The 11,590-nt window shown below is 39.2% G+C and overlaps 1 protein-coding gene across 1 annotated transcript; it reads left to right on the forward strand.

Annotated features, from left to right (window-relative positions):
- Nucleotides 1-5,689: 5,689 nt before the first annotated feature.
- On the forward strand, nt 5,690-10,475 carry bsx (brain-specific homeobox). Its single transcript, XM_063038448.1, has 3 exons — nt 5,690-5,951; nt 8,974-9,164; nt 10,218-10,475. Exons 1-3 carry the CDS (start codon nt 5,690-5,692, stop codon nt 10,473-10,475), a joined length of 711 nt encoding a protein of 236 aa, XP_062894518.1.
- Nucleotides 10,476-11,590: the final 1,115 nt, after the last annotated feature.

Consider the following 11,590-nt stretch of genomic DNA (forward strand, 5'->3'; position numbering starts at 1 on the left):
AAGACGTTAAAATATTTCCTCTCGAGATTCACACATACAGGAAAGGGATATGTGCAAGGCACCGTTAAGGGCTGGAGCAGAGGCCGGGGAAACATCTTTGCCTTTATGAAACGCATTTGTATTTCTAATAAGACATCGCACTGTGTAAAGCACTCAGCAAGCCTGACAAAAAAAAAAGGTTCCGACAAAGCTGACATCTTGCCCTGTTCCCCCGCTTCAAATGTCTGGAGGCCACGGAAGTGTATACAAGTAGCAGAAGTATTATTGAGAAACATCATTGGCTTTCGACAGCGTTTACATTCTGACAAGTGATTTTGTTTTCTGGTCTTTCAATAATGACGGAGCTTTTCTTACCCCAAGTGACGAATTTCGCTTTCACAGTGAAATAAAGCAATTAGAGATTAAGGGGATCTCTTCAAGTTCAATGTATAATGTCATTCGGTTAGTGCCTTTTACCCAAAACATAATCATGTTTTCAGACCTTCCAGATGGAGTCGCGACCTCTCGCATTGTTGCCTTTAAGCGCGTTTGCTCCGATTGTGTGGAGATATTTTTTCCACCAAATCTGTTGCAATTAGTATCGATGTACAATATGCGGATTGTGAACAGCTGTGAGTCTTGAAGTGCCTTCTATCGTGTGTCAAATGGCGGACTAGACTTCAGAAAAGAAGTGTGAACCTCGGTTCACTGATCCAGCAACCTACCCACTCCCCAGTTCCATTATCACACATAGCAGAGATTTTAAATGAATAAGAAATCGGCAGTTAATGCTGCTAACAACTCGAACAATTGCTTCAATTGAGCAACTAAATACTTTGAAAGGAAGATAGAGAGAGGCGTGCCTCTTTATTTCATTTGAGAAGTGGAACAACTTTATCGGTCAGCAGGGCTCTCCACCTTTGGGCGTAATTGGACTACGCTTTAAATCTGTATGGAAAAGGTGATTTCTACATGGAAGGTTGGAGAAAGCAGATCTGACCAAGGCTACCTGTTGCATTGTTTCAGTGAACTGGAAGGATGGGCATCTAGAGTTGTCATTAATCCCAGAAGCTTCTTAGAAGCTTGTGGCGCTTAGGAGAATAGGAGCTGTGATCTGAAAGCCTTACAGCAGACGTCTCACTTGATGAGATGGACAATAAAGCCGCTTACCTCTTATTCTCAGCTTTGACGGCATCGCCGAGCTCTACATTAGGACCATTTCATCGCCATTAATTCGTTTAAGTTCCCATTTGCAACCCCCCCCCCCCCAACACAACTATTTGCCGCGGTGTGTGCTTCAATGATCCTGGTCAACATCAGTGCTGCCTGTGTAAAGAATAACTGGCAGGATAGACAAGACACTAGATAAGATAAATAATCCTACACAAATATGAATGCAAACGTATAGGCTGTGATGTGACAAGACATGAATTTATTTTGATTCATTTGATGTTCAGACTCAGACTCTGAAAACCCTTCTTACATTTAACATCCAAAAGTTGCCTGCACTGTGCTTGTAGACAACTTAGTATGTACTTAATGAAATATTCTTGTTTACGCGCACCGTGCTCCCTTAGATTTTCATTCTTCTCCTCATACATATGGAAGACGTGACTCGCACTTGGCGAGTCTTTTAACGCTAATTGATTCCAGAAATTAATTTGTTCTACCTGCCTGATCGGATGGAAAGGCTGTCCTCGTGCCCAAGGATTAGCACTTCCCTCTCTAACATCCTCCCTAATTATCTAATAGCATGGGCTGCGAGAATTCTGCCACTGTTCAACCACTTTCCGCATTAATATAAAAAGATTGAAACTGTGATGGCAACTCGATTTCAGCAAATTAGCGCGGGCACTGGGAGAGGGACCAGAAGTACCTTCTCGTAAATTTCCCGAGCTTAATGTCAATAATTACCGCAATTTGATGGGAAATGAGCTGAAATTATCCGCCGCTCTATTTAGCGCTGCCGCGCAAGGAGGAAGAAACATGAGCAAAAGAGAGAAGAATAAATAAAAGAAGGGTCTGGCACAGGAACATGCAATTAATCACTGTGGTTCGGGGTTAAGCTTTTGATGAAAAAATAATTCGTAACTTTTCTCATCGCTTCGATCATGTTCAAGTCCAGCGATCTAATGTAGGGTAAAGAAGTAGGCATATAGATTCGGTAAAATTAAACACCGCAAATCTACTGAATAGGATAGACATACAAAAACACATATTGAAACAAAGTAGATCCCTTCAGGTTAAGTGAAGGGGCGTCTCGTATTATGCATTAGAGATTTAAGAGTATCTAGCGCAGATAAATCGATCGATTTGTAGGTCAGCTTCACCTGAGAAGATTCGAGAACGGGATAAATTGCAAGCAGCCAAAATGTTCAGAATGTTTTTTTTTGTGTGTGTGGAGAGAGAGCGAATTAAATCAGTCGCGATCTAAGAAAGTACAAAATAAAAATGATTTTTTTTCTTGGAAAATCTCCAAATATATATTTACTTCAAAAATAGTTATTTATACAAAATAATGCACTTGCATGACAAAAAAAAAATCTGCGACAAACAATGTTAAGATCTTGGAAGTGGTCTAAGGTACTGACCTAGAACCTTTCAAAGTTAAATTAAGGTTTCCTGTAAGATGAAGTTCGCAGGAACTTCGGCGGTTTGTACCGTGCTCTTACCGACTCGTGTGGTGACACTCACCTCGAACAAAGAAACGAAGAGGGCAAGCTGACGCTGTAAAATGGGCAAAACCGCCCCAACCCCCGTCCCGAACGAGCACATAATATAATGCAACCCGTTTGGATATTATCCCGATGGCTACATTTTGCACTCTAAATGACAAAGGGATCTTCGTTAAAGTTTATTTTTCTGTTGTTGTCAGGATTATTATCATCGTCTTAATCGAAGTGTAAATTTAAAGTGTGCAATTCACTCAGTGCATCATCACCGTACACCACGGACTCGGCGTTGGAGTAGAGTAGGTGGTAGATTTCGCGCGACGGGAATGCGATGTGAAGCTCTTTGCTCAACTGGAAGTAGTATCACATCCTTTCATTGGGCTCAGGATCTGATTACTCAGTTGGTTCCTAACAAATTGTAATTTCATGCTGTCGATTATAAACAAGGATTGACATTACTGGGACCCTTAATATAAAGAGAGGAATTAAAGTCCGGTTCTTACTCAGAAACCTGGAAACACCCCGACACCCCTGACGGATGCAAAATAAGTTCAGCATAAGTAAAATTTAAAAAAAACAAACTCTCCACCACTACATTCCCTACCACCACCAAACTCCAATCAATTAAAAGTGCTTGGGAAGTTTTTGTTTCAGACCTACTATCACAAATCTGCCTTTCATCTCTGTAACATTGAGGACATTCGGTCAAGCTTCCACTACATATGGACAGTTAGCCGGCGGATCGCTATTACATAAAATAGTTTGGGTAGTTGTTCGCGATGGTGGTCGAGTACGAGGACTAAACTTCACATAAAAGAAAAGAATTTTAAAAGTAACACAAGAAAAAATAACTTGTCTCTGCAACCTAAGGTTTGGGATCTAAATTGCACTGTCTATATACGTAGTGGCGGTGGGTGACGAGGTAGCCTTCACGTTTGCGAAGAGTGGGGTAGAGTGAGGGGCTGTTAACTTGCTCTGGGATGTTTATGATGGGATCAATGGCCTCCTATTTTATAACCATTCCATGATTCTATATCCCCGTTGCACGCACGCGCGCGCGACGCCAAATAACACTTCATATCCTAAAACATTTTTCTTTATCCGAAAGTTGTGAAAAGAAAGAACTGCTGGAGGAAGTGGACAATCCATGTTTCGAGTCTGAGTGACTCGGGTTCTTCCAGCATTTTTTTTTTCACAACCTCTGGAAGAACCCGAGACACTTAGACTTGAAACACGGACTGTCCACTTCCTCCAGCAGTTCTGATTTTCTTTTGCTTCGAATTCCAGCATCCCTTATGTCCTCATTTATCTGAAAGCTGCCCGTTAGATTTTTCATGCCTTGGTCAGTGCATAACTTTTGGAAATACAGAACACCGAACGGGATTTCATTCTCGTTTATCAACAAGTGATGCAGAATTGTTACTGTAAATCCATTATAGAGGTATGTGGATGTGTCTGGCAATTTATTATCTATCCCCATTCATTCTGCCGTAAACCACATTGGTCCTTTCAATGACGGTGCTCCCTCAATGCTGTTGGTAAGAATTTCAGGGATTTAGATCCAGAAAGAATGGTGATATGTTTCCATCAGCTTTTTGTGCTGATGTTTCCCTGTCCTTGCGGGGCTCTCAGTTGTAGGGTCGGTGAGAGTGGGAGATGTTTTCGGAGTAGCCTATATGAGTAACTACTTCAAGTCGATGACCTTTGGTCAGAGCCAGAAATTCAAACCTGCAAATAAGAGGATAAAATAACCTGTCTGAGATCGAGTAGAGACCAGCAAAAATTAACGGACACTAAAGATGGTGCGCTGCTGAGAAAGGGTTCTTTAATCGTTGCTCTCTATAAGGCGTAGATAAAAGGAAATGAAGGAAGACACGGAGACAAGGAGAGAACAAATTCTGGAACTTGGGGATACAAAACACAACAGTCACTGAAAGTCAAAAGTAAAAGAGAATTCCAAAATATCCAGCAGGCTGTACAGCATACGTGGTCTGAGAAAAGCAGACCAGCTCCACCACAAACTGGGATGCCAGTTATACGAAATTATTGATTTTAATGTTGTTCGATCACAGACACTGGAAAACTGACTCCGAATCACTTTAATGCCTGTATGTGAAACGTACCATTATTTTATTGTGGTTCGGTGCCAAGCATAAAACACAGCACTGCCACAACGGAGAACATAACAGCAACCAACAATTTACATACAATAGCACAAACAGCCATGAACAATCAACAATTAGCGCGGACGTCAATAATCAAATTAAAATAAATATAAACATATGAACGGACTAAAGAATTACCAATAGAACATGGAGAGCAAAAAAAAGGTCTATTTTAACGGATGTTGTGCAGGAACAGTTAGGGTATTGCACCGGAGTCAGTTTTATTGAGCTACAGGAAAGAAACTTCGGAGATGGCGAACAAGCTACCATATCTGGTCATATCTGTCTAGAGAACAGAAGAGTTTTCATGGAACCACTACTCGTCATATTTATCTTCTAAATGAAATTTGTCGACCTGTTGGGTATGTCTACAAAATCTTGCTCTTATACAGTTAGATTGATTTTTGAATCACAAAAGAACAATTAACATGTGCCTGGTTGGTGGATGGGGTATATTTTAGAAAATGATAACATACTTATTTTTTGCTTATAAAGTAACTTTTTTGTTTAAATGAAACGCAAAGCGCCTGCAGTAATTATTATAATTGATGTGTATCATCACACGCTTCTTTCAGTACCCGGGCCAGCTCCTGATAAAAAAAACGCTACCTGCGCCAACATGCCCAGCAAGCAGAGTCATTGATTCCTATCCTCCGCCCAGAGCTTCCCCATTGGTTAATCGCGGTCATACTCCCTTGAGAAGTGCAAATCTTTTACTTCAGTAAATAGTCTCTCAGCCTCCTACAAACCTGTTGCATCTAAAATAAGAGTCTCGCCAATAAAAGACCAGTCGGACTAGTTAGTGGTGTTTCCACGCACAAACATAAAACGAAAGAAACCCTCTTTGGACTGCCAGTCAGAGAAGTTGGAATGATGAATCTGAATTTTACGTCCCCGATACACCAGGTTTCTGCCCAGCGGCCAACGTCTTTCTTTATCGAAGATATTTTACTCCACAAACCCAAGCCCGTGAGAGAAGCCCCTCCCGTTTCCTATGCCAGTTCCTTGGCATCCCGTGTCCCTTTGCTAGAATATGGATACCCAATAATGCCAACACCGACGATACTGGCACCTCATCCTCATCACCCACTCCACAAACCGGAGCATCATCACCCTTACTTTCTCACATCGCCTGGTAAGTCCGTCTGCTAGTTTATAAGTTCGAGTAAATCAGTAAAAGGTTGTGTTTATCAGTGGAGGGAAGGCGAGAGAGGAATTTTAACTTTAAAATGTATTTCTCGGTATGTGCAGCGCCGTCATCGCTGAACATGCAAGCAGACAGCGTCTAAACATTCACACTTTACGATTATTTGGTTACCCCACTCCTATTATTTAACTGAACACATTAAATATACATTTTGGCAGCCTACAAACATTCCACATTTGTATTCCGACCACTGGGAATCAGGTTGCAATTGCTCATGTCGATACTGTATATGAAACCGCGTACCAGTGTAATGTAACGAAAGTTTTAGACAGCACTGTGATATAAGTGAAGGATATTTAATCAAGTATTCTGATCATGATTAAGTCCTATGCGATGGGAGCAATGTTAAAATGGTTTTGCGAATGCAATGGATTTTAATGTTAACCTATCTGTCATACTGCTAATTTAAACTTGGCGGGTTAAATTTTAAACTTTTATTTCAAACTGCACGATATAGTTGTTTCTTCTTTAGAAGACTTTGTTTTAAAGGGGAATCCTTGCTAAAGTTGATTTACTTTGCTGTAATGGAACCTTGAGCGACTGCGGGTAAATAAACAGTTCTATCAATTTATTTAATGAATGAAAGTTAGCAAACTCACACTTGTTTTATCCAAACCCGGGGAATAAAATACTCATTTTAAAGAGCTGTTAATCACCACTTCATTAAGAAATCTGAATGTATTGTGGTCTTTAATGCTTAAGGCCTTGTTTTTTAAAACATATTTTAAATAAATAAGCTTCAGCTACAGTTTCTTTTAAGGGGTTATACGTATTATGCGCTTAGTTACGTCTTTTCAAACTTCAGCTTCAGGTGGGATATTAGCACGGCACAATTTTCTTCTCGGTTACTTTGCAATTTCTTTTGAGGGGTTAAGCTAATTTAAACACTAATTAAACTCCTCTCCCTCTCCCGCATTCGGACTTGCATCCATTATATTTTCTAGATAATCCTATAAAACATATACTAGATAAACTGTACCTTTTCTCCAGAATAAAATATAAAACAGGTTTCCAAAACTGAGCTCTAACAACTCTTCATCTTACTCTAAGTGACATTAACATTGAAATATTGCTAAAATCCATTGCAATTATCTAGAGTAAAATGAAACCAATAAATTTCTTCTATTAAATATATGAAATGGTTATTAACATTGTAAATGGCAGACTCATGCCAATTTATCTAGTTTGTTAGCCTACTACTAGGCATTTCGAGAGACACTTTTATGGGCAGGGCATAGAAGGATACTGTCCTAATACGTATAAATGACATTAGGGTAGATGGACAAAAAAGTCGGGACTCACGAGATGGGCCGAGAGGCCCACTTCGCTGTTCTACAACTCTTTGAATCTACCGCTTATTGATCTGGACTTCCACAATAACTCGGCAACTTTAGTTAGCACCTTTAAAGCACAATTCAACGCTGCAAGGAGCGCTATCAAACAAAACAAATGTCCCCGGCCCATGAAGGCTTGAGGGTAAATAGCAGAACATGCTCAAAGTGGGAGGTTTGAAGATACGTTTATCAGACAAACCGTATATCATGTATGTATCTACTTTGAAATCGATATTTAGGAATATTTAGGAAACTGCCGAGTGGGAGTTGTAAGTTGCTCTGGAACATATAATGATGGATAAAATATATAACGACCATCTTTTAATCGAAGTACAATCAACCCCGGTTTACATTCGGGAAGTTGGCAAACATAAATATCTATATGTCAAGCAACATACATCAAAGTCCTGACGAAGGGTCTCGGCCTGAAACGTCGACTGCGCCTCTTCCTATAGATGCTGCTTGGCCTGCTGCGTTCACCAGCAACTTTGATGTATGTTGCTTGAATTTCCAGCATCTGCAGAATTCCTGTTGTTTTTGTTTTTATCTATATGTCAATTTATGTCTTAAGGATTAAGGACAAAAGTGTGCTTTCATGCTTTGAAAGACTTCATCCCCTTCTAGAATTTTAAAATAATTCAGGATATACTTTGTGTTTTAACCGTAATCTTTGTAAAACATAAAGATTATTTTAAACCGTCAAATGGTTCAAAGCTGTTAAAGGTACATCCGATTTTACCTGTTATCTCAATACCCAAAGCAAAACCAGCGTTTGAAAAAAAATGTAAACATTTTAAAACTTCATAGTGGATTTTCGCAGACGAGTAAGGAGGTGTCAATATGCCATTAACGACGTCTTTTTTGTTGTCCATATAAACAAATCTCAGAGATCTACATCACATTTCGTTGTTTTAATAGGGTACGGAAAAATCAGGTATATACAGCAAAGGCCATCACGGTCGTTATTCATTACAGTGCCTTGCGGCGACGGTCTGATACAAGCCTCCTTTATTGCCCTGCACCAAAGGATTCAAAACAAACGCCAGTTCTACCATGAATCAGTACAGAATCGGAAATGATCAGAACTTTCGACTGGCAAAGATTTACCCGTTCTTTAAATAGATAGCCCAATCTCACAAAGGCTGTCCTGTTAATATATAGAAATCACATCAACGAACATTTTGAGTAGCATTCAAAATTTACAATGAAAAGACGTTTTACAGAAGTAATCGTTTAACGAGTAAATAGCCAAATGTTTACGATTTACGCTGTTAAATGCTTCTGCTATTTTCGTACGATCTTGGCGTCTAATGAGATAGTCATTGATTTTTCAATCTACCTCTAATGAAATTTATAAATAGGGAAACGTTCCACTGGGTTGCTGCTATAGTAGAAAGGCTGCTGATGGTGCTGTTTAGTGGGGTAATTCGAAACATCTGCCCTTAGTAAACACCCACTAGAATTCTTGGACAAATGGTGATGATAGAGGAGACTATTCGGCAGCCCGCTGATCCCGCCACTATGGGATATTTTATCGCGCAAAGGAATCTGTGATAACGGTGAGTGCTGAATTGAGAAAACATTCATGTTAAACATTGTGCCCTTGTTATCAGTAGGGATGCACGTGCCAGCTCTCTTCCAACATCCCCCTGAACTCCCAGGTAAACACTGCAGGCGACGGAAAGCCCGGACCGTCTTCTCGGATTCTCAGCTCTCGGGACTGGAGAAACGCTTCGAGATTCAGCGCTATCTGTCAACCCCGGAAAGGGTGGAACTGGCGTCAGCGCTGAGTCTCTCGGAGACCCAGGTACAGCTGAGAGGGTGATTGCAATTGAGAATAAAGCCACGTTGACTCAAATGTATTTTGGTTGATACAGAGAGCCCTTTGGCATTTTTCAAAATAATCTAATTACACAAAATCGACCCAATCGATGTAAGACATACTCTGAGAGATGAAAACATCGAGGTTTTCAAATAAACTCACTAATGTTTTACAGCCTCGAATGAAGTTTAGTTCGGGCATTTCACATTTTGTGAGTCGACTGATTACGTTAGTTATGTCCCTACGGGGCCGAGTTGTATTTAACTCCAAACTCTTAATACTATCAATGAAATCACCCCTCTCCCAAGGCTTCAGTGCGCTCTTCTCCTTCAAGCGCATCCAAACACGTTTGCCATCACTTAAAACTTTATATTGTAAATTCCACGCCTAAATTCATGGAACCAGGACACAGGGCTATTTCCCAAATCAAAATACTTTCGGATAGAATCAGCAGTGAGCAGATATTGTAGTAGTGAAGATATATTGTCTATCAAGTGAAAATGATGCAGAGTGGAGTGACGGACTATCCTTGATTAAAACATGTTTACAGATACTCACTAGTATCGGCTTATTCACTACACCTAGTTCAATAACGAGTCAATAACAAGTCACCTGTAGAAACAAAAGTGCTCCCTGTGACTTTCTTTCTGTTTTTAAAATAAATATTATTTGAATAGACCTTCCGGTCGTAAAGCGTCCAATTTGTTTTTAATCTTTTGAGATTATATATAGATTCCAGTTAAAAACATAGTTATATTTCTACAGAAATAAGTCACTTCGAATATTTTTATAAGCCTCACGGAAACACATTTGATTTGACTTTGCGAAATTTATATTTGGGAATCAGTCCGTTGATTTGAGGAATTATTTTAAAATGTTATCCTATGGTCAACAGCTGTTAGTGTCGTCCTTGCCCGACAGTAATATTGTCGTTCTGTAACAATATCGTGCGCCAGGGCTCATCTTTAAACTCACTTGGGTCAGTGGTGTTCTCATTCCGGTTAAATTTTTTGTGCTTCTGGCTGGTGTGTTTTCCAGGTTAAAACATGGTTCCAGAATCGAAGAATGAAGCATAAAAAACAATTACGAAAGTCTCGGGATGATCACGGTCAGAAAAACTCACCCACCGGCGACCAGCGCCTCGACTCCAGTGTCAGTGAGACGGAAATAAATCCGAAAAGTTCCATAGAGATAAAGTCTTTAAGCAGCCAGAACACCTTTTTGTTAGAGAGCCACGAAGATGATGTGGATATTATCGAAGACGATGATATTTGCTCTGCTGAACATATAGCGTAAAATTAGATTACAACTTAAAATCCCGAAACACACCAGAAAGAGCTATTGTTCACACGGGAAATACTTTGAGACTGTTGGATTTGTGAGGGGCTGGGCAAAGACTGCAGCAACCCTACCGACCTTACGCGCCAAACGCCCGACCGTAGCTTCGGATTGTTTCCAAATCTGAAGCTCTTTCCTGTATATAGTTAACTAACGAAAATCTAATATTTATGTCAAATACATTAGGTTGAAATAATCTTGATGCTACCTATATTGTTAATGTTAACTCTTCAGTAGCACTTGTAGAATGCATCTCGTCAACAATTTTAAGTTATATTGATGTTATAAAATAATTTACAAGCAGATAGTTTTTAAACCATTGCCTACTGCAGTTAAGCATTTAACAGATACAGAATTAACTTTGTAAAGTCCATCTGAATTCAATCTGTTGTCAACCGATTTCCCTTCAGTTTGATGTAAACGTAACTTTAAAACACAGTGATAAGGTTTTAAGCTAAACCCTGTACAAAGAAACACGGTGTTGGATTTTTGTATATAATGCGTACTTATTTATTACGCATTATTATTGATAGAAACTATGCTCCAGATTATTACAGTGTTCACTACATTAATTGTGTTCTTAGAAAGTTTGAATAATTCACTAACTAGAATTTCAAACATGGAGAAAAATTAGATTGTGTTATTCTCTTCATAGTATATATTGTATATGGTATTTTCTATAATATATGGTAAATGTAATCTTAATTATATGGTATATGCTTTTTAACTATACTGTATGTGTTATCCTATGTATAATATACAGTATATTATGAAACATTCTCTACATAACATATATAATGTGTTGTATTGTACCATACATATTGTTATGTGTGTTATTTGCCAGTAAGCTAAATAACATGGGCTGGGGTTTTGACATTTATGAGTTGCTCACAATCTGTTTCAACACAGTCAATCTTTTTTATCTCCTCTGTCTGCATAATGTCTCCCTGCAGTCAAACCATTAATAGTATTAGAGAATATATTCTAATCACAAAATTCAAATTATGACTCAGAAAAAGACAATCATTTAAAGGCTATAATATTGTATAAGCCTCAGAACATGCTTTTAAATT

Source organism: Mobula hypostoma, chromosome X2, assembly GCF_963921235.1.
Source record: "Mobula hypostoma chromosome X2, sMobHyp1.1, whole genome shotgun sequence".
In the NCBI taxonomy this organism is placed as follows: domain Eukaryota; kingdom Metazoa; phylum Chordata; class Chondrichthyes; order Myliobatiformes; family Myliobatidae; genus Mobula; species Mobula hypostoma.

Excerpts from the sequence above, each read along its gene's own strand:
- bsx (XM_063038448.1), top strand. The coding sequence starts at position 5,690 with ATGAATCTGAATTTTACGTCCCCGATACACCAGGTTTCTGCCCAGCGG. Across the intron at positions 5,952-8,973 it reads TTACTTTCTCACATCGCCTG|GGATGCACGTGCCAGCTCTC; the intron begins GTAAGTCCGTCT and ends TGTTATCAGTAG. Across the intron at positions 9,165-10,217 it reads TGAGTCTCTCGGAGACCCAG|GTTAAAACATGGTTCCAGAA; the intron begins GTACAGCTGAGA and ends TGTGTTTTCCAG.